We start from the raw sequence: 25,962 nt of genomic DNA, 5'->3' as shown, positions 1-25,962 counted from the left end.
CAGGCAGGCTTGTGAAGATACTTTATGTTTAATACATCTGAAAAGAATGCATATACAAAGAACTTAGACATGAAAAAGCATTGGTTCAACACTACCGAGTCTACAAGAAACCGGAATTTTGGGAGGTGGAGAAGATTCCCTAAGTCTTGAAAAACTTTGGAATTTGCAAGCCCAAATAATCTTGTGGTAAACCCCTGCGATGGTGCAGTCAGTGTGTGAAGACCCTGCACACACCTCAACAGGCTGGAGCCCATCTGATGGGGTCAAGGGTACCTAGGAGCCAAATGCAGAGGAAGGGGATTCCCTTCACTGGTCCCCGCATGGTGCCACACAAACACCAGAAACCCCTCCCTGCAGCTCCTTCCCACTGACACAGGTCTGCCTTTCACCCCTCCCAGGAGGATGCTGAGCCATCCAGGAAGAGATGCACCACCAGGGCCAGCTCATCTGAACCCAGCCCAGGTCCTCTCAGCGTGTCCATCAGCAGTGTATGTGCTGGTCACTGTAATTAATTTCTCTCTAATTGAGGACTGGCACAAGATGGGTTTGTTAAGAGCCAACAGAATCACTGGGCATGCTTAAAAAGGTGCAGCTCTTTCTCCATCACATGACAAAAGCTGATGGCAAAGATTAAGAAGAGGCTGGGGCAAGCTAGTTTCAAGTCTGATGGTGCATCCAGAGAATAGGATTCTCCTATTCCTAAGGCTTCATAACTTAGAGGGTGGGGTAGAAATTTAAGACCTGCACAGTGGAAAGCCAGGGGAAGAGATACAAGGCAACTTCAGAGGAGATGCAGATACATTTTCTACACTCCTCCTTAGAGGAGCACCAGCTTGGGACATTTTACTTTGCCATGTTTGCCTTTAGCCCTCGAGTCTGCTCACCCCCAGGCTGCTGGCTGGCTGCAGAACAGCCCCATGAGTTCTTGCCACCAGAACTAAGCCTTGCCAGACCGGCCTAAGGGACAAGGCTGCAGTAAGGCAGCCCAGAATTAGTCTGTTACAGAGAAAGTCATCACAAGCATGCCTGGATCTTAAACAAAAAAACAAATTAGAAACAGTAAACAAAATAAAAAAAAAACTAGTACTGATCAGTGTTTTCTGGTAATAGAGAATTACTCAAAATTAACTAGTTTAACTGAATTGAGGGGGCACTGGGGAATAAACACTAACATTCTCATCTCACACAGGGCTGGGGGGGGATGGGAGTGAAGGGCATTTGTCATTATTGCGAAAAACAAACTTTCAAATTTGGATCTTTAGTTTGATTTTTAAACATTGCTTTTAGTACGACATCAAACACCAGCTCTGCAGAAGGGGCTGTGGAGGGATGTTCATAGCAGCACACACCTGCGAGTCTTCTTCGGCTCCGGAGGCTCCAGGGCAGCCAATATCGCTTCGTCAAATACATTCTTTAGGCCTTTCTGGAAAGGGGCAGAGAGAGAAAGGGGCAGTCTCATTTCAGAGCTTTCACACAAACACAAGCACCGAAAGCCAAGCGGCAGAGAACCCCCTCAATGCTGAGCCCAGGTTTGCCACCTACAACTCCCAGAGCCTCCTCTGCTCCTTCCCAGCGCCTTGCTGGGCTTCAGCACCTGGTTTTCTGAACAGAAACACGAATCCTTTGAGACCAGACCAGAACACTTGGTGTACACTTGGCCCTGCACTGGGCAGGGGGTTGAGGCTAGATGATCCCTTCCAACCCAAACCATTCCATGATTCTACAGTTCACAGGAAGCAATGCACATGTACCAAAGTCGTTTCCTTAATGCAATTTTTATCATTAGCTGGCTGCTAACACATTTCACATGCTAATGACAAAGCAGGAAGTGCTGCATTCAAATGGAAGAGCCCGATCTGGAGCAGCAGACACCCGTGTGAAGGAGAGGAGACAAGGCAAGAGACATGCAAGAGAACAGCCCCAGTCCCGTGCTGGGCAGGCTCCGGTGGCAGGCACCCGCAGGCAGCAGCAGCCAGGCGGAGCCCAGGAGCTGTGGATGGTACTGGAGGAGTCGGGATGGAAGAGCAGGAGCGGGCACCGGACGCAGGGTTAAGTGTTAAAGTGAAGCCAGGAAGTGCAAATCAGAATAAAGCTTCATCAGTCATTTATACAAACAACTGCGGTTTTTAATTTCAAAATTGAAAGACAAGCTACAATTGATGTTTTCTCCTTAAAACAATAAAAATCAGAAGCATGATAGTAAGAAGCAGCTTTACATCTTACAGTAACAGGCTTTAAGGTTCTATTATTGAAATGGAGAGCTCTACCATGTTAGTGAAAGCAAGAATTTTAACAGTTCATAAAGCAGTAGCAAGTACATTGAGATTTCCTTCCCCCCAAGGACTGACAAATACTCCACCATAGCACAGACAGCCAAAGCAACAGCAACAGAAAAACATCTCACTGCACAAAGGAGACCCAGAAAACCCTTCACGTTACAGCTCACTTGCAGATCACCGGTTCAGGTACTTTTGTCATGCAAATACAGTTCACAAGAGTCACAAGTAGAAATCGAAAACACACCCAGTGGTTTCTTCCAGTTGGATTGAGGAAGATCAAGCATCATGTCTTATTCTTTTGATCTTTCTTTAAAGAATGATGTAACCAGATCCTTTCCCCCTGAATTATAAAGCTACCCACATCTGGCAACCCCAGCAGCAGAGAGTTAAGCGAGTCCAGTTCATGTTCCACATCACAACGGTTTACTAAAGATCTTAAGTACTGTTTTCAGTCCAGAGCTAATACAGAGGTTGCTCTAAGATGGTAACAGGCACAACAGCTTTCAATCAAGGTGGTTTTATTCATGTTTTAACCAGGTTTCTACAGTAGTGGGACAGAGGAAGCAGCAGCAAGAGGGGAAGGAGAAAGTTTAGAATATACAGCACTTCCTTTTGGGCTGAGTTTCCGGAGGCTCGAGGGCAGCTAGGATAGCCTCATCAAACACATTCTTCAGACCTCTCTACAAGACAGAGGGGAGGAGAAAAAACAGCAGCCAGGTTAGAGGATTAGAGAAAAACAAGCAGATACAAAGAGCATTCAGGATAGACCAGGCTGAATTCACAGAGGCAGCAAACGGATTTACTTTGTAAGAAACAAAGTAGATCCCAGGAGGAAATCTCATTTAGATGACCCAGAAGTCAATGCCAGAGACAGACAGAACATGTGATGGACCAAGTTAAACAAAATGAACCCCAAGAAGGTCAGAGGCACAAACAGTTGGCAGGAACACAGAGTGGGAGGGGCTGCACAAGAAATGGTGGTTTCCACTTCACTGTGACCACACACACACACGGGGAGATTACAGGGGAATAAACACAATGGAGAGCAGCTGGTCCCACCACAGGGATCCAAAGGGTCAGGTAAACCTTTTGCAGTCACCCACAGTGGGTAAGCAAACGTCTCCAGTGCACAGGCTTACTGCTCCCAACCACCCCAGCGAGTCCAGAGCAAAGGCTCCAAACAACTCCTTGTGCTTTGTGAATTCAGCCTCTGAATAACTGCAGATCTCCAGATGGCTGACAAAACAGGATCTGGGATCGAAGCAGAACCTCTCTGGTGAAGCCACCACCACCTTCAGACACTGAATGTCAGTCCCTGAAGCAGCGATGCGACACCTCACCAGTGCTGCTAAGGGGTCAGCATGGTAACGGTGCAGTCAGTTATTCAGCTCAGTACCAAAGCCAGTCTAACCAGTCAAGTCATAGGAAGACAGAAAAGCATTAGGATTGGAGTGACTGAGATCCAACAAGCAGTCAGAGGGCTGCAAGGGGGCTGCAAGGGATTACACTGGAGCACGAGGCAAGCACTGCATCTGCGATAGCACAACGGGAGCTGCAGCTCTGCTGAGCCACACTAATACCAAAGGCGAAACCCAGCTCCGGCCGCACCAACTGGACTCGCCTAAATCTGCTGTCATGAGTGCAGCCTTCTGAAGTCCAGAACTGCTTGAGCCCAGCTCCAGAGAAACAGAAACTTCAATTACTTCCTGTCAACAACTGCAGTCTTTGCAAAATTAAGTTTTTTAATCATTTGAATGTAACTGGTTTCTCCCTCACAGGCTGGGCTCATACATCCCTTTCAGAAGGTCTTTAATCTTGTTTTACATGGGAGATCTTTAAGGCAATTCCATCTGGAAGCAGTTAAGTCCATATTGTTACAGGCAAGATTACACTTGAGAGAACAGAAGTTAAGGAAATCACCATGTGCAGCCATTCTGTACATCCTCCCAGCAGCTCTTTTTAAATGAGCTGACAGAAGAGCTGGAGACTTGAGATAAATCATACAATAACGCCTATGGGAAGGCTGAGCACTAATTAGATTTTCTTGCCCTGCAAGAATAAAGCTGGTGTATAAACTCATTATGTCCTGTTAGATAGATTAAGGATGCAGGCAGGGCAGGAGTCAGGGAAACATGCTTCCTTAGGTCTGCTTGGGGACTCCGCTCTTGTTTTCCTATTGCACAGTAGAAATTAATTTGGAGAACAGAATTAGGGATTTGTTTTGAAGAATCCAGCAAAAAAATGGAGAAGGGAAGGGGGGGGGGAACCCACAGGAGAGAGACTAAATATTTGTGGAAGTGGGCTTAAAAGCCTGGATGAGACAAGAGTAACCACAGGAAAGGACCTGGGTTTGATACCACTGGCACACAGGCCTCGATACAGTGGTTATAAAGTACCACAGCTCCTGTGCTGCACTGGGACTAGGCTGAGGTCAGGCTCCTTCACCCCCCTTTGCAGGCAGTTTAAGACACCTTATAAATCTGACTGTGCCAGAACTGTCAACCCAGCATCAGGGGGAGGAAAAGAGCTGAATTCAAAGTTCTCCCTTGGGTAAGGTACCAGCACTGAGCTTCAGGAAGCCCACTCACACATTTAACTCAAGTGTTACAGTCTGTTTAGTTGTCATGTCTGTCAGTCACCATTTCCTAAAGCAAAGTGTCACCCACTTTTTACAGTGGTATTTAGTACTGTTATGTAGAGAAACAAAGACAGACATTGAAAAGTGCTTTCATCACAAAAAAGGGATTTCACAACCTTAGGAAAGGAGGGATAGAACTGTCTCTTCAGTACTGCTGGCATCCAGCCTCAGGGAGGAGGAGATAACTCAGTCTCTTGACTCCAGAACATGGGCTCTTCCACACAAGCAAATTCTTGCTCTCAGGAAAAACAAAAACATGCTCTGGCTCCACTTGCTGCTACGGTGTCAAAGTCATTTGTAAATTAGCTGGGAAGGAAAAAGCCACCCTGGACTGCTAAGGTGAACTGTGGAGATGAAGGCCAAGGTAAGGAGAGATTGAACTACCCAACTGAGTCAAGCTTCAGTTGAAACCAGCTACTATGACACTGCTTTGTACCCAAAAATACCACCCTCCTAAAACCATCAATGGGAACACAAGCACTAGGGCTCTGAAGGAAATTCAGGCTGAGCTTCTAACTCATGAGGCTGTTCCCTGGAACAGATAGTTTAGTCTATCTGCAAATGAGAATGGATAAACACTGACATTTTTAATTGTATCACCTCTTTGGTCATTCTACGTGCTTCCATGCAATTCAAGCAGACTAAACTAGGCAAGTTTAAAGCTACAGAGGAAAGGATCTCAGTAAGCAGTACAGGACAAAATGGTCCTGGTACATATTAATCCAACTGACAGGTTCTAACAGGCTCTAATGAGCAGCAGGATTCAGGATGTGCCAGACACCATCTAAAAATGGTACTCTGGGAGTGAGCAGATCTAAGAGAAGTACAGCTCAAGCACAACTAACTCTCAGCTTGCACGTGGGCAGGAGGGAAGCACAGCCAAAAGCACCTTTGGATCAGGGATTCCCAGGATGGACTGTGTGCCTCACCAAATCACCTCCTGCACAACTCCATCAAAGCCTCTTCCTCCTCAGCAAACAGCCAGGCAAAGCTTTGTTAGTCAACATGCAATCTGGGCAAAAGGTGCAAGACAGGCAGGACTTCAGGCTTCTTGAAGCTTAGCAATAAAGCTTTGTGCTGAAATACTAGAGATGAACACAACAAAACTGGAAAGGGTGAGGGATTTGACACTGTGCAGCCCTAGCTCCATGCACATCAGGTAGGGACAAGTTCTTTAGAGTAGCATTAAGGAATCTGTTGAAGAGTTGTCACAGCTCTGCAAGACCAGGCAGGCAAGATCAAGTTCCCAGGGCATCCAAAGTCAAAGCCACACATCAGCGAGGCAGCCGATGGCTCCCATCCACCCCACCCTACTAATCCTAACTTAAGGGAAAGGTTAATCAGGTTTCCTGGCCTCAAAGCAGCTATTTTGGTTGGCTTTAGACTCATGTTCACAAGTCAGTTCACTCAACATCACCATGTTTACATCTTAAGAGCTATTTTATTATTAGTTTCTGTTTCAACAGAACTTCCACCTTAAGATGGATACAGGAAACAGCTCCCCACCAAAGGCACAAGAAGGGAAAGCAGCTCACAACTGCTTCTAGTGTCAGAAGTACCAGTACTGACTTAAAGTTTTTGCCTTTGCCTGCTCTCTTCAGCAGTGAGCTGCATTCTGTGTCCCCCTTATTATCCATAACACACCTAAGTTTTCAGTAACTATTATCTTCCAGCACAAAAGCCATCACAGCAAACACATCTTCCTCCATCACCCTCTGCACTGTGCCTAATCTGCACAGGCTGATTTTCTTTGTACCGCTGCCAAGTCCTTGTGCCTTAGAACAACAGGACAAAGAGAAAGCTACAATGTCAACACCAGGAACAGAGCTTATACCCTTTCACATCCATACTAAGCTGGTTTTCCCCATAACTGGAAAAAAGCATGGAATATAAGCAAGCAATAAGGGTCCAAGACCACCCCTCACCTGCGTCAGTGCAGAGCATTCCACGTATTTGACAGCCTTCAGGTCCCGGGCCAGCTTTTCAGCCGTCTCTGGAGTTATGGGCTTCTGCTTGTTCTTGGCAAGTTTCTCAATTGTTGAGGGGTCATCTCGTAGATCAATTTGGGTGCCAACAAGCAGGAAAGGAGTCTTTGGACAATGGTGAGTAATTTCAGGTACCCACTAAAGACAGAAAAGACACAGTATTTGTTACTAAGCACCTAAGGTAACTCCTGACGTACTTCCCAACCACTACGGCAGTTGCCTTTCTAGGCAGAGCTCAACCAACCTTTTCTTTCACATTTTCAAATGAAGAAGGAGACACCACTGAAAAACAGACCAGAAATACATCTGTCTGTGGATAGCTGAGTGGTCGTAATCTATCATAGTCTTCCTGACCTAGAGAGGAGAAAATTAACACAACATTAGACCCAGACAGTGAAAATCTGCCCTTTGCAGGCAGTCAGAATGCATATTCCAGCACAACAGCATTATTGTGTTTAATCCTAACTCTTAAGCAAATACACATGCCCTGAACCCAAACATTCAAAGATCTTAGATCTCAAATCCAGAATTCATTCAGTTGCTGTGTAACAATGAGCAGCTTAACAGCCCAGAGAGCTGGGAATCTGGCAGAAGCAGATGTAATGAATGCTTAGATCAAACACTCTCAGTGTGCATAACACTCTCCTCAGATATAAAGAACAGTTGCTGAACAGGGATCTGGCTGTAGATGAGGTGTTCTGCACCTCCTCCATTCATTAGGGGTATTGTGCCATCGAATTTCATCGCCCTGCAAAAAACCCTGCAGTTTGGAGGAAGAACAATCACTAGGAGGTTCTGACTTAGCTTGTGAACACTGAGGAAGGTATCCCCCAAGCAGCAAGAAGAGAACGCTGCCATTACAGGTGAGTGTGTTCAGGCATCCAGCAGCATTCCCCTAGAAACACACAGACAACCCAGCCTAGACTGTGCTCCAGGGGAAGCCAGGCTCCTCCCCTTGGGTCCAGCAGAGGCAGGGAGAGCCTGCAGGGCACTGCCCCACCAGCCCAACACTGCCTAAGCTCATTCTTACTTAAGCTTCCTCCTGCTCAGTTCAGCAGCACTCTGCTTTCAGAAGCAAACCTGCCTGAAGATGATGTTGTACTCACTGAGAGCCAAACCAAGAACTTGCAATCTGAGGCATTTTGAACTGATGCTCTCTCACCTATCACAGAGAACACAGACAGCTGAGACCCTAATGGACTTGACTCAACACCTGGGACAGCTCAATGGAGGCAGATCTGCAGCTGGAAGATGGAGATCTACACAGCTTCTTACAGCCCCATGGACAGAGAGGAGCCAAGCACCAACCAGAACATCTTACTGCCATTACCAGACTACTCCAAAGAGCTTCTCCATAGTGTAAGTTCAAGACAAAGAATTTCTTTTTAATTTAACAGTTAGCAATAGGGGGTTTATCATATAACAGTTTGGGTTGGAAGAGACCCTAAAGAAGGGACCTTAGTTCCAACCCTCTGCCACAGGCAGGGATCCCTTCCACTGGAGTAGCTGCTCCAAGCCCCTGTGTCCAACCTGGCCTTGAACACTGCCAGGGATGGGGCAGCCACAGCTTCTCTGGGCACCCTGTGCCAGCACCTCAGCAGCCTCACAGGGAAGAGCTTCTGCCTAAGAGCTCAGCTCAATCTCCCCTCTGGCAGGTTCAAGCCATTCCCCTTGGCCTGTCCCTACAGGCCCTTGTCCAAATCCCTCTCCAGGTTTCTTGTGCTTAAAGGGGCTGACTGGAAGCTGCTCTAAGGTCTCCCTTCTGTCTTGATATTTGGTCAAAAATAGGTTGTTTACTAAACAAAACCCACGCACAATCCATGTATTTTATACAACACAATTTCCTCCTTTAGTCTTGTTAAAAAATGCAGAAACCCTTTATCTTTCAGGTATCACCTTGATTAGAGGTGACAGTTCCAAAGCTGTCATCTGGTTTCACACAATAAAACAGCTCTATAAAGCAAGTGGAATGTTTTCTTGGTTTGGTATTTGGTTGTTATTGTGGTTTGTTTGGGGGCTTTATTGGTTTGTTTAAGAACTCAATTTAGCAACTCCCCAAAGGTCAAGAATGTAGAATCAAGAAGTATCTTTCCCTTTCATAGAAAACATAATCAACTGTATGTCTTCATGGTCAGCATCACCTCAACTAACTCTTGGGCAGTTACGAAGACCCAAGCAGTTGATTTCTCACCTGCAGTATCAAAGAGGCCCAGGGTGTAAGGCTCTCCTCCAATCATCACCGTTACAGCATAGTTATCAAAAACCTGAAAACAAGAGAAACACATTCAAGAGGATGTGAATAAGTCACTTCTCAAACCAGCACCCCACTCACCTTGCCAGGGCTCCTCCATGCACAGGGGAAGAGAAGCCACAAGGCTCACAGTGCTATTGCCATTAAGGCTGTTAATAGGACAATTCAATCTGGAATAGGGATGCAGGAGCTGTTTCCATGAGGCATCTAAAGCAAGGGAACACTGGGTATATGACTGCAGGTAACAGGGGAAGAGCCACTGAGTATAACACCTGCAACAGCTCTTGCCTGTAATTGCAAGAGATTTCCCACATTGCCATACAAATCTCCACCTTCACACTTGGTCTGACACATAAAACACATCCCCATAGAGACTGAACTGATAAGCTTCAGCACTGCCCTTCAGGGCACAGAGCTGTGGGGCTGCTTCTGACAGGACCTGAGCCCTCTGATCTGCATCTCTGCGAACATCCAAGGAATTCCATACAGAGCCCATCTCTCCAACAGGAATTTATCTTCCATCTTTGGAGGGAGCACTATAGTTGCTCAAAATCAGTCTGTGCCAAATTCACTACCTAAGTGGCTGTTAAGTTAAATTGTCTCTGTACAGCACTTGGCACAAGTCCTGTCCTCAAGGGCAGATCAAAAGCTAATGCTGCTGAAAGAGTTTCACCCAGTAACTTGTTTACAACACAACTGAACACAGGGAGCTTCCCAAAACCACCTCCTTCAACACCCACATAAAGGAGTAAACTGAGGTCAGTATCCTTCATGCAAGAACCATTTGATCTTCAGAACCACAGCAGAGAGCATTTCAGAAAGTACCCTTGGCAAAACATCCTTCCCACCATCACGACAAGATCCACCTTTACCTGTGCTGTACTGCAAGGTCACCCCAAGCAAGCAGAGCTCTGCGTGAGCACAGGGAAGTTCTGCTTCAGCACCAAACTGAGTCTGAGCATCTCCCACAGCAGAAGGAACCCACACCACCTGAAGAGGCCAGCAGCCATCTCAAAAAGCTTTTCATGCAAGGGAGGGAGAAATAAGCAGTCACATGCACTGACTAATAGGGCTTTAGGAAGAGCTTAGGGCTTTGGGGAAAACCCCACTAAAAACAGAGGTAAGATCAATGAGACAGTGTTTCAGAGCTCAATTCCAAGAGCTCCATCTGCCTCCCCTTCACCCGACCATCCTGGTCTATGCTGCCTTTTCCCAACTTTTCCCAACCCACAGTGACTGAGCAAGCAGCTGCATGTCCCCAGACACAGCAGCAGCAGCAGAAGCAGAGGTCCATCCCTCACACACGATTCTGGATCAGCATTCAATATTTTAAAGTACAGACGATTCCAAACCCCACCTCCCTACCTGCAGCCCAGTCTTTTACACAGCACACTGGGTTTGCCTTGTGGAGCACCCCAGACTAAGGCCTTGGGGCTGAGGAGGGTGGGAAGCACCTCACAGAGCACATTCAGTATGCCATGACTACTGCTTCAAGAGTCAAAAGCATCTTTCAGATGTCAGAATATGGTCAGCAGTGTAATCCCCCAAAGACATCCCTCATTTCCCAGTGGACAGGGAGTCAATAATACTACTTGGAGCTGCCCTTAGGGGAATCAGCATTTCCCTGCATCAGGATGTATTTGTCAAGCTACAAAATGGGATTTTTAATTTTTTGCTTTTTAAGGTACAGCTACTATAGAACAGGTCTGGGGTTCAGCCCCAAGCTGGCCAGGGTTACAAGGCTGCCCTTCAGACAGACCCACTGCAGTCTCACAGCATAATCCACAGACAACTTCACCCTCAATTCTGCCAAACAGGCTAAAAACCAGAACAAGAATTAGCCCAACAAGAAGCTGCAACTCCTGCCAGTGCCAGACAGCCCAGAGCAGGCAGCATGAGCTTTGGTGTGACATAACTCATCCTCAACCTGCCCATGCCTGTCCACAGACATGCCCCTGGCTGCCCTTTCTGACAATGGCAACGGCATCAAGAACATGCAGGTGACAAATCATGTGTAACCATCAGTATGAAGCCCATCTCCCCCTGGGAAACAGCTTCAACAACAGAGAGGGCTGCAAAACACAGAGCCAAGATAAAGAAACTCATCCATCAGTCTGGACTGGTGCATTCTCCAATGTTTGTCCAGAGAAGCTTTGGCTACCCCATCCCTGGTAGTGTTCAAGGCCCCGTTGGATGGGGCTTGGAGCAATCTGCTCTAGCAGGGATTTTCAGACAGTACCACCATCTGCAGGGCAAACTCAGAAGCTTTCAAAATACACAGTGTAAGATGATAGCATTTTTCAACATAATTAAAGGATCATTTCACTAGGGATAAGTATAGAACTGCCTGAACTCCCACTTTCATTTCATCTTGACCATAAAGAACAGCTTAAATAGGGCAAGCAGAGCTCCACAGGTCAGCACAGGATGTGGTTGTCCCAGAGCATCACAGCAGGCTACTTAACACCACTCTCAAAAACTTGAGCACGGCAATACACGGTTTCAAACACAACTTCTCTACTGGTGTGTACCAAAGGACCTCTATGAGAGAGGCTGAACCTGGGTCCCCATGCCTGCAGCACAACCCTCAGGCTCCCAACAGTGGCCACTGCATCCAACCTGAACACAGGTCTCAGAGTCCTTTTGTCTTTAGTTCCTGATCCACAACTAAACACAATCGTATTTGTGCTGTGGAAGCCTGTCTTATTCTTAACAAACCTCAAATTTGGCAAGTTGGAAAGCTTTGGGTAGTGGACAAAGCCAATACCCCAAAAAGAGGCAACGATGTTCATTGTAACTTCTTTTCCACAGAGGATATCTTCATAAAGAAGTGACTATTCCAAAAGAGCTATGGGCAAAGCTACCTGGCACCTCAAAGGAGCCCTCTGCTCTTTTAAGCTGCTTTATAATAGCACAAAAGACGATTGACCCTTTCACCAGCAGGTGCTGAATCCCTCTGTGATACATTTCCAGATCCAAATTTGTTTGAGGTACCTCAATAAACTCTTCAACTCATTTACCAGTAGATGATGGCCTTTCTGGGTCATAACAGAGAAAACTCATGAAAAGAGATGTCAAAGTGTCTTTCAGCAACCTCACTAAAAAAACTGACCCACCTGAGTGTTCAAGCTGTACCAGCATATGCAAGATTAAGAAGAAAAGCAATTTTCTGTTAGAAAGATAATGCACACACCACAGGCAGACAACAAACTGCTCCCACCTTGAGCTTTACATAAGGCAGGGATTCAGTATCTCAGAACAAGCCTGTAAAACTCAAAAAGATTACCCAGAAATAGCCAAGGACTATACAGGCATTTGGAAGTACAAATGAACGAGGCAGCACAGTCTAAATCCAACCCTATTTCTCAAGCTTAGCTGCAGTTAACCAGCCACACTCTGTAACTCACAGCAAGACCTCTGGATCTTAGAGTTGCAAAGCAAAAATTAGCATCTAAAAATAGAGCCTGGCTATTCCAGCAATATAAATACTGTTTTTCCTAAAACTGAAGGTGCAGCAGGGGCTGAGGGAGCAGGCTGAGAGCTGGTGCTCCTGCTGCCTGCTCTCCACTCACAATACTGACAAGTGCAAATTATCTCATTCACAGAGTCCATCTGGTGGCATCAACAAACAGAAACCCAGGTTCTGAGGAGCAGTCAAGCAGCAAGAACTGCCTAGATAGAGGAAAGGCAGCCCAGCACCACCAGGCAGCATGAAAGATGGGCAGCAGCAGCATATCAGAGCCATCATTACTCTCCCATGATGTATTAGTTAGTCTCCAAGAGGAAAGCAGGCTGTACGAACAAGCATTAGATATGCACAAAGGTTAGTTAGGAAGGAAGCTCCTGCTGCTCTACCCCATTGTGACCCAGGACAACAGGAGCCATTGGCACACTTACCGTTGGTACATATTCCGATGGGAATTTATTTGTTGTGTAAGAGATTAAGAGACAGGTTTTACCAACAGCACCATCACCCACGACTACACACTTGATCGTCTGCATAGCTGAAGTCTACTTGAATATCAGCTCCAACAGAACCTAGGGAAAAAGGAGATACACACATTTAGATGTTTCTCACACTCACCAGATAGTGGCACATGTCATCAGTGAGCTTTGACTGGAGCCCAAACCACCTACAGCACACTGAAAACAAGACATTCCTGGTAGATCTGTGCCTCCATCACACATCCAATAGGAAGCTGCTCATTTTCATACATGCAAATACCTCCTCTCAACACCAGACCCCTCCCACAGCATACATTGCACCACCTCACACTACATTTGGCACAGTCACTTCTCTGCACCAGGAAGGAGCACTGGGTGAATTCAGTCACTGTTTTTACCTACTTACCCAGAGGTGGGCAAAAAAGGTCACTAGGCTTTTCCAGCTTCGTTTTTAATGCAGGGAAGCATCCAGCCTTAGAGGCATTGAAAGTCTGAGCTGGGGTCCCAAGAGCTGCCCAATAACACACAATGCATCCCAGGAGATGTGTCCTCTGAAGAGCACGTGGGTAAAGCAAGCTCAGCAAGAAAACCCAGCAGCAGCAACTTTCAAACTAGCTTATGGGATAAAAATAAGCAGGTACAGACAGAAGTAAACATGACTAATTCCTCCTCCCCTCACCTTTTTTAAGGCCTAAGTACAGCTCTACAACCTTCTGGTTCAAGTTGCTGGTTCAATTTATCCCCACTTGAAGTAGCCAACAGCCCTTAGCAGCTCAGCAGGGTGCCAGTTCCCAGAGAATCCAGTTACTCCCATGACATTACAAAGGCATCATGCATCCAGTTACCTTCACACTGTCCCAGCACAGACCTCAGCACAAGAACTAGATCAGTATTTGCCATCAATACCTCCTCCAGACATTAGCTACCATGCCAGACACTGCTGCCCTTCATCAATATATGACTTCAATGCAAGAAGTGCCAGGCCTCTGGCCAGTCACCCACAGAAGTGTGAAATCCTGACCCCACAAGCCTCAGGCAAAGCCCCCACTGACTCTCAACATCTCCCTGTTTCAGTTACAGCAACACAGATTTGCAAACTAAATTACCCCCTGCCCGGGTGTGGAGGAGAAGACAGGAAGGGACAGCCTCTGCAGCAAATTCACCCTCAGGATGGTGGCAGTGCTTTACCCTCCCAAGGATGGTACCACAGCTCTCAAGCAGGGATAACTGCATTAAAACTGAATTGACCCCTACTGAACTCTGCATGGGGGCACCTCCTGGGGACTGCATGTCTCGGAGGGATCTGGAAGCACAATGCAGTTCCAGGTTTTTGAGTGCTCCGGTCCCAGCTGCAGCATGATTTGATACTATACATCACAGCATCACACTTGCAGGGAAACGTAATTGGTAACAATTCTAAACTTATAGCACTAGTTTTGACTCAGATGCTGTAGGGATGCTCAGAGATTTACACAAAGCCAGTTACCTTCATAATAAACATCTTCAGGAGTTCCTACAAACAGTACTTGTAGAAGAAAACGAATCACTACTATCCCCACCAGTCACAGGCAAGTACAGGAAGTGGCAGCAAAGGCTCTCTTGGAGCTGCACATCAGGCAACATCTGGAATGTCACACCCACAACACCACTGCCACTGTCTATATATTTCCATTTATACAATCTTCTTTTAATGTATAAAGATGATGGATTTGCACAGGCAAATCCTCTTGTACTGGTTCCCCTGTAAGTGTTTCAGCATCAGAATAACAGAAGGCATTGATTTATGCAGCAGACCTCAGTTGCAGCCAGCACATGACCAGTGAAGCGTATCAACAGGCCCTTCATTAATGCCACAAAAAACTGAACACATTTACTCAGATGGACAAAGCAATTGCTTCCATTTCAAGAACCATTTTCTGTGTTCAGGTCAGGTTTGTATCTAAGCAGTATTAGACAATAGTGCCCCAGCTGTGAAGGTGCTCCACAGATGGGCCTTGCTACACTGGTGGCATTGAGCAGAGAAAACATTTTAGACTAAAAGAGGCACCAGAAAGCAGGCAGACAGTGGAGCAGCTCAGTCCCACATGGAGACAGACTTCTGCTCACAGCAAAGGTGGAAAGGGAAGGGTCACTTGCCCAGCAGATTTCAGAAGCAAATCAAGACAGGTCTCAGGCATGGGTAACAACTCAAGCACACTCCCATTAAAACTAACCCAGCTCACCAGCCTGCCCCACTGCCTCCCCCATGGAGCAGGGCACACCACCACCAGCCATTAGGCCATGCAGCTGCACAGTACAAGGAGCAGCCTCCCTGAACCCTGTTCAGAGCCATTATATGAAATACAAAACACTTCTCACACTGGTGTCCCTGCCACATCTCAGATGCCTTTTGAATTGAACTGGAATCCATCACATTGTCCCCCCAGAGCCAGAAACCCCTGTTCCAGCTGCCCTTGCCCACCATCAGAGCCCATCCACCTCCACGTTAACAGCCCCTTCAGAGAAACCCAGACTCCCTTCCGACCCCTCAGCAGAGATACCAGCCATTCCCTATCCTTCCCCTCCCTTCCTGTTCTATCTTCTTTCCTACCCTCTTGCCCCAGCTGTTTCTATTTCCTTGTTTATCCATAACTCTGGTTTCATATCCACTTCAGCCACCCAGAATCCATGCTAGAGGAAAAGTCAAGACTCTGAAGCACTTCCTATGTTCATTGCTCCATACCAATCCATGATTAACTATACATCTTAACACTCTGTACTGTGTAAGAAAAGCTGCCATGTGTTCACATATAAACATATGTTTAGTGTTACTCTTTAAAACTTCTTCCTCCAGAAAGCATCAAGCAAACAACAAAATGGAACCACAGTATCAGAAAGCTCATCAGCTCACACAAATATGCTGCAAAACCCCATGTCTTTCCCCATCTCAGCACAGCCCAGTGCCCACAGTGGCTCTGGGGGAGAAACTGCTGGGCTTTGGTAAGGGCTCAGGGCAAAGACAAAGCACAAGCTGCACACACAAACACTTTCCCTGTGGATCCCATTATTCCTGTAACAGCCCTTCACAGTGAATCCCAACTTTATGGAGACAATTATCCTCACACAGCAGAGAACACCAGCAGTTCACATTAAGAATATCTCCTATAAAAGCAGAGCTTCCTCTCAACTCTGCATCATGAGTGAACATCTGTTCACTCCTGTTTGGTTGTTGGTTTTCTTCCTTTCTAAAGGTAGGTATCAACAAAATTGACCATTAAAAGCACTGAACTGGCTCACAGAAGTTCTGTATGTGCCATGCAACTACCACCCCTCTCACACCACTCTTTATCTGCCCCCACAACACCAAGAGACACTTCAGGATCACGTCTTTTAAGGACCAAATGCATTTAAGCACATACCAAGGTAAAGGGATCCCCTCATCTTTTTTTTTTTCTTGATGGATATATAACTTTACCTTTACATAATGAAATAAGATGACCTAAAGTAAAAACAGATACAAGTCAGAAGTATAGGGCTCCAGCAGCTTACCAGTGGGAAAGTGGAGTTGTTGAATAAGTTGTTTTCCTTGGATTAGTCGGCTTTCTAGATTAGCTGGATGAGCCACTTTGTGATTTCCACTTCTAAGAAGTCCACAGCAGACAGCTGAAAACATTCTCATTTTTGAGCTCAGCTCCTGGGACCTGCTCTTCCATAGGAATAGCTTTGAAGACACTTACATCATGGACTTGGGGTTTAAAAGTGATTTAATCCAACAAGAGCTACAACTACAAAATAACTCATCCACTGAGTGCAACACCAAAGGAGGCAGAAAGAAAGAAATTCCAGGGTTTGGGTTTTGTCCCCCCTCCAAAGCAGCTAGTAGGAAGTCTACACTGACAACACCCAGCAGGACTAGAAAACACCGAGCAGTTTCAAATATCTGAGGGAATTGAAACAGACTGGAAAGCACTGAAGTCATCCCAGTTTGAGTGCAGGGAGTGGATTTTGAGCCATGTAATCATGAGCCATCTGGCCAAGCCCAGAGAGGAGAGCTGATAAAGACTGGGAAGGCTACACCAGCCAGTGTGACTTGGGGCTGCCCAGCAAGTTCTAAAGACTTAAAGAAACCCCCACACTGAACTGGTTTCTCAAACCTCTCTGTATGGTAATCAAAAACATCAGTGCTTCACCAGAGCACATGTTAACTGACCATACTTCTAACATTTGTTGGATTTTCATCTGTTCAGCACATGGTCATACGAACAGAACTTCACAGAACTCAGCAGCACCCAAGGAGAACTGGGAGCTAGCATCCTGGAAACTGGACTACAAAGCCTTATGAGCCAGAGCAGATTCATCAGGTGGCCCTGCTCCAGACTGAACTGACCCATTTTACAGCCTCACACTTTCATCAGAGCTGATAGGGTTAATCCCAAAACATGGCAACAGAGATGCAAGTGTCCCAGCAGGATGCGGTGTAGATCTGTAATCCTTCCTAGTGCAAAGGAAAAGTTGGAGTTCTACTTTATTGCCCTGTGCACACACCAAGAGACCTGGATAGATCACAGAAGGCTGGAGATACACAGTACCTATAGCATGTTCCCATTCGCTAAGCACAGGTTGCAAGAAACCCTGTCCTGCGTGCACCACAACCCCCTTTGTGCAAGCCTCAGCTTCCCACCTCAGTGGAAGCATATGAAACATGGTGTTACTACGGGAGCTCTTCAGTCCTAAAATCAGTCTCTAACTCAGAGTAGCTGCAACACATTCTAGAAGCTGTAGGAACTACTGGCTGTAAAACATAAAGTGACTTTTTGTGGCTCTTTGTACAGTGTTCCCTGCTACACCAAGGGGTAAGAATCTGCAGCATCTTGCCTTTCCTCTTGCTCTACAAGGAATCTGAAGCAGAAACTATAAGCCTTCATGCTTGTTGAGACTCATTTTTAAGCTACCCAAAGTCTGTTTTCAGGTTGAAATGTGCCCATTCTCCTAGGCAAAGGAAACCCAGCTGTCAAATCTGTCTGCACATCCTGCACTAGCTTCCTGATGAGGCTCAGCAGCACCACAACTTCCTCTTTCAGGCAGGCCTGAAACTGCTGCCATTTCATCACAGGTACTGCTGCAACCAGCGCCTGATGACCCAGAGCCATTTCATGATGCTCTTTAGTACACATCATTACCTCAGGAGGCCAAGGGGAACCAGTCCCTCACAGCTTCCAGATCCTGTTGGAAAGGATCAAACAGATCCATTTCTGAAAAGCAGGAATAAGAGCGCTTTTTTCCCCCCTCTCAAACAAGGTGATTGACACTAACAGGTCACTCAGGTAACTCCTGTGGGGTCAAAGCTCTTGGGAGTCCACAATGGAAGTAACAACATTCATAGGATTTTACTTGTAACCTGCTATCCACTTTTACCCTTCCACACTGCTTTCCTACCTTATAACCCCCACACACGTTATTAAATACATGTCTGTATTTCATCACTGGTTCCTAGGTTAATCACACCCATTTCAAGGCACCCTTGCCCTACCTCTTCAAGGTCCTCGCCCTCTGCCACCTCTTCTATCCCTACTACAAACTAACACTGCTGCTTTCCAAAGTGACGAGTCTCCCAGATCAAGGGCACAAGGGAGATAATCAGCTACTACAACCCCAGCAGTCGTGCTTTCCCCAACAGAGATACCCACCAGCATTACATGGAGAAGGCTCTGATTGCTTATCTGCAACACAAATCTGGCTCAGCAAATGCTTCATCACAAAGATTGCTGCAGACAACACACCAGTTCTGTCAGAAATCACAGATCTCTGGTGAAAAGACCACACTGGTGAAGTTCAGCTGTCAACCAGTTAAAAGACTCTGGACTTCTCAGTGCATTGATATTACCACAAATCTGTGATGCAAAACACCAACAGAAGCTGCTCTCTGATTAAGAGCTGAACTCCAGAAAGACAAACAGGCACAGAAGGCAAAACTGGCTTCAAGAGCATGGCCAGTATTTTCCTTGGCCAGCACTGGCTGTCTTCCCCATGGCTGATATTCTCCTCTGCAGGTGTCCAGGGGCCATTTACAGACATCACCTAAATCTTCCAGCCCAAAGCCCACCTTTCAGCCTGCTAGGAATCATCTTCTTCATGGAGCTCTCACCCCAGACCTGCACACCATTGTCACTTCTATGGTATTAATGTGGTAAAACGAAATTTAAGAGAATACACTGTGCTGTGAACCACCTGGTGACCAAAGTCACCTGCCTGCTGCCCCCAGCTCAGACTGTATCAGGCACACAAGCTCAATACACAAACACGTCTGCTCCCAAAGCTGAGCATAAAGCCTGGGTATTTAAAAAGCTGTCAAACTACAAACCAGCACAGGAGTTGCACTTCCTTAGAGCATGACAAATGGCGAAGTCCAAGGCAAAACCTGCAAAAAGGGGCAGACTCAAAAAACAGTCTTGAACCACATCAGTTCAGGATCTTGAAAAACATATCCTTTTTAAATATCGGTTGCTTTTGAGTTTGCTTGATTGCCACTAACAAGTCAGACAATCCTTCAGACCCTACCTTTTGTACTCCACAAGGCAGAAACTGCCTCCAAAACACAGTATGGCTATTTGGTTTAGATGGAAGATGTCTAACTGAGAGACACAGGGTCAAAAAGCTCAGTTGTGCTACAAGTGGCTGTCAAGACAAACACAAGAACTGGGAAGAGGATTCAGATCCACAGTGTCCTGGTTTCAGGTCTCACAGCAGTGGAGCACACTGGTGGGCTGTGTCCTGCCTGCCCACACACACAGACTCAACCTGGTATCGATGCAAGAACAGAAAACACTTGGTCACACAAAAGCCAGCTCTGTGAAGAGACACAGAACTGTCATCATTGGAACTGGATGATCTTCAAGCTCCCTTCCATAGGATCACAGAATACCATAGAATACATAGGAAAGGACCTTAAGATCATTTAGCTCCAATCCCCCTGCCATGGGTAGGGATGCCTCACACTGGACCTTGTCACCCAAGGCTCTGTCCAGCCTGGCCTTGAACACTGCCATTCTGTGATCACCACTGACGTAGCCGCACCAGCACCAAGACAGCTCCAGTTCAGTTCTCGGGGTGATGCTGTTCCTGAAAGCCACAACGTTTGCTGTCATTACAGCAATCCCTGTTTGAGATAAAGTATGTGTCTGGGATCTTGGAGCATCCCCAAGTCTGCCACTTAACAGAGCTTGTGTATCCCAACAGCTCTGTGGCTCTGAAGCATACATTTCTGGACAAGTTACTCCAAATTACCAAGGAAGCATAAGAGACCTCTCAAAAATGAAACTGAAATCAACTGATGTTTTCTACGCTTAATACAACTTTCTTTTTCTAACCATCTAACAGCTGCTTTGTACATCCTCCTAAAGGCTCCTCAAAACAACCTGATAAAGCAGACACACACCAGATAAGTGAATATAGCTGGGTGGGGGAATTTTAAAAGCATGAACCTCAGTTACCATAACATGATCCTACAACTCCAACAGAAAGGGAAAGCCTTCTCAATCCACTGTAGTCCTAAACAAAAACAAGCTGCCCATGCAGGCTGGTTGGTGCAGCCATGACCACATCTGCCCACTGCCCCAGCACTGCTGACCTGTCCCACTTCAGGACTCAGAACAACAACTTTTCCTTTACCACCACCTCAACAGGAAATAGCAAGTGTCAACTCCTCTGTTATCACTCCAGGTAAGGTTACACTGCCAAAACCAGCTGTCAGCACTGGGAAAACCTGCCCCAGATTAAACACTGGGAAGTATGTGGGCCTCCATTAAGTCCTCTTCTCCCAAAGGCATTTTAATCTTTCATTATTACGCTTCACTTTTATACCCTACACAAGAAGCTGTCTCACACAAACCATGCAACAAAAACCTGCTCAGTTTTTTAATACCACATTAAAAAGAATTATCTTTATTAGCCTAGTTTCATACTGTTAATAGTTAAAAATACAAGCTGGACCTTTTTGCTTATACAACTGTATCATGGCACTCACCAGCTTCAACGTTTCCCTCCTCATACCCATGGCCAACTACATTTAACAGCAGTAAAACAGGCATTGGCAGAAGTTCTTCTATTCTGAGGCACATTTTTGCATAATGAGAAGCACCCTGAATGCACATCAGTTGTGAGAGATCACCCCCACTCCACTGATCACCCCTCGCTCCTGTCATGGCTCAGGGAGTGGGACAGTTGCTGGTGCTCCATGCACCACGGGAGGACACAGTGTGTTCAGGGATGACTGACACCGAGTAGCACCACACTGTCTGAGGACTAAAGAGATAAAGCTCTGTTAAAAAACACTGCAAACGCCACTCTCCCCAGACAGTGACAGCTTTAAACTGTCATAGGGTAGAATAGTTGAGACACTAGGAAGAAGTTCATCCCTGTGAGGGTGCTGAGGTGCTGGCACAGGGTGCTCAGAGAAGCTGTGGTCAGGTTGGACACAAGGGCTTGGAGCAAGCTGCTCTAGTGGAAGGTATCGCTGCCCGTGGCAGTGGATTGGAAGTGGATGAGCTTTAAGGTCCCTTCCAAGCCAAACCACACTGGGATTCTATTAAAACTAACAAAGTAGCTGCAACAGTCACCAACACCAGGACTGAAGCAGGAGAGGTTGCCCTGTGCTCACCTAACCAGAGGAACCAGAGCAGTTGGAACCACACTCCCTTGCGCAGCACAAGACACAAGACAAGATATCCACAGCACCACGGCCAAGGTAGCAGGACCAAGACCCCATCAGGCAACCAAGAGTTTCTCAGCAGTAAGGAGATGGAAGATGCTTGAGAGGAGCTATTTACTCAGCAACATTTCACAAGCCCTAAAAAAACCTCAGATCACTGAGCTCCAGCTCAGCCATGAGCAGAGAACACCACTGCCCAAGCCAAGGCCAGCACGTAGCCCTCCCACAACAAGCCCTTTTGCACTGAGCTGTTTACCAGCCCCAGCTGCCCCAACACAAACAGCTACACCACTTTATGAGGTGGCAGATGCTTTCTTTCCTTGCATCCAGAGCCGAGGAGCATTTTTGTCATTTTTCCCCCCAAAACAGAACACTCGTTATTAGCCACAACACAGCACAGCATCTTTCAACTTGAGAAGAGCTGAGCAATTCAAAACAGCTCCTTACAGACCAAAACAATTCTGGCAGCCTTTGCTATGGGTGTAGAATGCCAGGATCCCCTCCTGCTACAGAGCCTGCCCCTAACACTGCATGAGCCTGGTAAAACCTTCTCCTGCCATCACTGGGTCTAGACTTAATAGAACACACACTGAGACCACCAACCTAACCAGAGAAGTCTTAGTAGCGATGAGCCAGTCCCTGCACACTCCTTCCACACATAAAGGCTCAGAGGAAGCCCCCATGTTACCTTTTTAATGATGGGTTTAGTCTGGATTTCCACAACAGGAGAACAGACAGCACAGACCAACTCTCCTGCTAGAACATGCAAAAGTAGCAGGGTGATCGGCAGCACAAGAGCTTAAAACAGAACAACAGGGTTTACAAGCTTATGCAAAACTCTTTTGTTTTCTCTTTATAAAATATCACTTGTTTAGAAGAAAGGTCCATCCAGCTCAAGAAAAGGACAGCTCAAAACAGGCCAAATAGTATGCTGAAGGTTTGAAATACTTCAAAACAGACACCAGTATTTGAAACTCAAGGGGAAGATAACAAAGATTAATTACACAACAACAACATGGAAACTCTGCCTCTTGCATTCACTTATTTTCAGGTTTACTGCACACCCAGGGCTGGGCAAACAAACCCAGTTCTTCAACAACCTAAGGGATCCACCACCAGAGGCTGGGAATACCATGTCTTAATGTTACCCTGTCACCCACCTCAGTCATTTACCTGCACCCATCACAAGGACACAGCAAGGGCTGGAGGAAGCCTGATGTACGCAGGGAAGGGTAACTCTGTGCTGGGCATCAGCCCTAGGAGAAGCTCTGGAAAGGGTTTTACCTGTCATTCCTAGGGGCAGTCCTTTCTGATGCATACCATTAGCTATATAGTCTAAGCTTTTTTAAAGAAGGCTTGAAGGAAGCCACCTAATCACATAACAGACTGCAGAAGTGTAAAGATACCTTGAGTATCTTTAAAATTCAGCATAAAAGCTTACCTAGTCAAGAAGTTGGTTTATTTGTCATATATTAAAGGATAAAATGAAGAGAGGGTTCACCTGCATTTAGCAAGTAGGGTGAGAGGAGCCAAGACAGAAGTTTACAATACACCAAGCAGTTAAAGAGAGGTTCTTGCTACATGGAGTACCAGAAACCAATTTCAGTTCCATTTAATTTGACAGCACCTTCATCTTCTACAAAAGCAGTGCTTTTTCCTCAGGAATGGAGCCTCAAGAGCAAGGATACCAACATCCCCCACAACTCCTCCTTGCAGGCTACTGCTCTAGAAGCTCAGACCACTGAAAATTCATATGATTGAGCCTAAGGACAGCATGAAAGCTGTGACAACAAAAGGCAGGCTAAAAGAGGGCTAAAATACACAAATCCAGGGATGACCTTCAGAAGCTGTGAGCACCCACATTAGCAGGCAGCAGGTTACACACACTTTGGCTGCACTGATGCATCTTCATTTCTTGTACAAGTTCTCAAAAACCAGAAGCAGAGCTGGAACCCAGTGGCACCACCACACTGTATTAACTCTGAAGCTTGCAGGGAAACAGGGAGCTGTTGAGAAGGTTTTAAGATGTCCAGCTGTCTGTGCTCATACAACTTAAGAGGTGCGTTTTAGTACTACAGCTGCGTTTTAACCAGGAGGAACTGTCACATCAGGATTTGCAGTCAACTTCATCCTGCACTTAGTATCAGCCTCTCATAGGCTTTCCTGTAAAGTCAGAAAAGCCCAGTTGCACACTCATCAGGGAAATCCCAACCAGTTTCAGATGGGCTCCATTTCTGTTTACCGCTGTTCTTGTAGTAGCTCTGCCATTTCCATTTTCGACACTCCACAACTTCCAGGGCATTTCTATTCTACAGTGAAAACACCACAGACTTCCCAGAACTGGCCACAACTTTGAGGCAACCACCCCCAAAGCAGGGCCTATAATGTATGTAGAGCATCAGTGGCAGGTCATGAATAGCCAAGTTCAAAGTATGCAAATTTAATGATTAAAATTTCTGCCTACAACACATTACCAAACGACAAACATGTTTTATCTTGCATCGCAGTAGGTTTTATTCCTTGCCAAGACTTAAAAAACCCTTTCCTTGTTGTTAGTGAAGCATACACATGAACAGCTTAAAAGCAGAACCACTTCTAGTTAGCAATACACTGATTCAGGTCTTACATGCATCCACAAGACCTGTGTCTCAGGTACACATTTGCCTATTCTGCCTGCCCCATCATCCTACCCTAACCAGAAGGAACAGTTTACAAAGCAGATTTTCCATGTATAGCTAGGCGAATACAAAGGCTTTTTATCTAAAGCTGGGTTTGCATAAGATCCTGAAAGAGAGAGAAGCTTTAAGTGCTTTCCCAAGTTATTCCTATTAACAACACAAGGAGCTTGAGCCAGGTTTTAAATCCCTTCCCCCCCCCAAAAAAAAAGGCAAGAAAAACCAAGGGCTTCTGGGGCACTAAGTCTGAACACTCTGAATGAAGGCAGTGAGCATCTCCTTTCCAAGGAGCAGCACAGATGAACACAAGACAAAGACAATCACAGATGGCCAGACCAAAGTGCTCCTGACTACCCAGTTGTCATCTAACATGGCCTCCTGGTTAAGGCTGTGTCTTCCCTGTGCTTTTGTCCAAGCACAGCGAAGCGGCTCTAGCTCCCCTGCTTGCGGTATCCACGCAGCCAAGGCACCAGGAATTCTGTTCACTGAGCACAGGTTTCACAATGCTGCTGCCTGTTCCCAGCTACCTGGCCAAAGCGTGTCTCCCACTGCTGCCACCAGCAGCGAGTTCTGCCCGCACAGGGAAACCCGCAGCTGAAGTCCAGGTCGCTAAACCAAACCTCTCTAAACCGCAGCTAGGTGACGTGCTGCTGCAGCAGGCACACCGCGACGAGATCTCGAAGGAGAAAGACAAACATATGTCAACACCAACCCTGGAGGCAGCACCGGCTCCCTCCCGAACCCAAACCAGCCGCATCACCGGTGCTGTAACCCTCTTTGAGCGAGCCAAAGCCCTCGAACCGAGGAAAGCACAAGCCCAGAAGCGCCTCCCAGCTCCTTCCCGTGTGGGAACTGACTCTGAGCAGCGCATACAGCTTAAGCTCAGCCTTTAACAGCGCCCGCACCCCCGCTGCGGCTCAGCGCTACCACAGAGCCCGACGGCAGAACCGGGCCCTACAGCTGACCCCACAGCCAGGGCCGGGCCGGGCCGGGCCCCGCCATGGCCGATGCACCCCGCGCAGGAGCGCTTCCTGCCGCCGCTCCCAAGCGATGAGGGGCCGCCCGAGGAAGCGGGGGAGGGGAGGTGAGGCGCAGCCGCCGCCCCCCGGGAGAACCGAGCCCCAATACCGGCACCGGTGCCGCGGCCGAGCCGCACCCCCCTCCTCCCTTTACCGCCCCCCCCACACCCCCACCACCACCGGCGGCTGCTCGGGAGGCCCCCCCCACACGCGGCGGAGGACGGCTCCGGCGCGGCGGCCGCAGGGGCCCACGGCAGCGGGGCCGGATGAGGGTGCCCAAGGGCACGGGGGTACCGGCGGGGCCGCAGCGGCTCCGTGCCCGCCCCGGCCGCTCACCTCAGAGTCTCCGCCGGGCGTTGGCAGCTCGCTGCGGGGTCTCCTCGGCTCGGGCGCAGGGGCACGCCGCCGCTTACGTCACCGCGCAGCGCACGCCGGGCGGGGCGCGGCCGCAGGGGAGGGGCTGAGGAGCGGCCGGAAGGGGGCG

At 47.2% G+C, this 25,962-nt stretch overlaps 1 protein-coding gene across 2 annotated transcripts; it reads right to left on the bottom strand.

Moving 5' to 3' along the window:
- Nucleotides 1-9: 9 nt before the first annotated feature.
- CDC42 (cell division cycle 42) lies at nt 10-25,919 on the bottom strand. Of its 2 annotated transcripts, none has more exons than XM_034068265.1 (6): nt 25,815-25,919; nt 13,051-13,191; nt 9,094-9,166; nt 7,147-7,256; nt 6,843-7,040; nt 10-1,423 (listed from the first exon to the last, which is right to left on the bottom strand). In XM_034068265.1, exons 2-6 carry the CDS (start codon nt 13,153-13,155, stop codon nt 1,334-1,336), a joined length of 576 nt encoding a protein of 191 aa, XP_033924156.1. In that variant the 5' UTR covers nt 13,156-13,191; nt 25,815-25,919; the 3' UTR covers nt 10-1,333. The 2 variants fall into 2 exon arrangements, with proteins under 2 accessions (XP_033924156.1, XP_033924157.1); XM_034068266.1 differs by lacking the exon at nt 25,815-25,919 and adding an exon at nt 16,627-17,130.
- Nucleotides 25,920-25,962: the final 43 nt, after the last annotated feature.

Source organism: Melopsittacus undulatus, chromosome 12 (assembly GCF_012275295.1).
Source record: "Melopsittacus undulatus isolate bMelUnd1 chromosome 12, bMelUnd1.mat.Z, whole genome shotgun sequence".
NCBI lineage: Eukaryota > Metazoa > Chordata > Aves > Psittaciformes > Psittaculidae > Melopsittacus > Melopsittacus undulatus.
The sequence above is the reverse complement of the archived record's forward strand: the minus strand, read 5'-3'. Positions and strand labels throughout refer to the sequence as shown.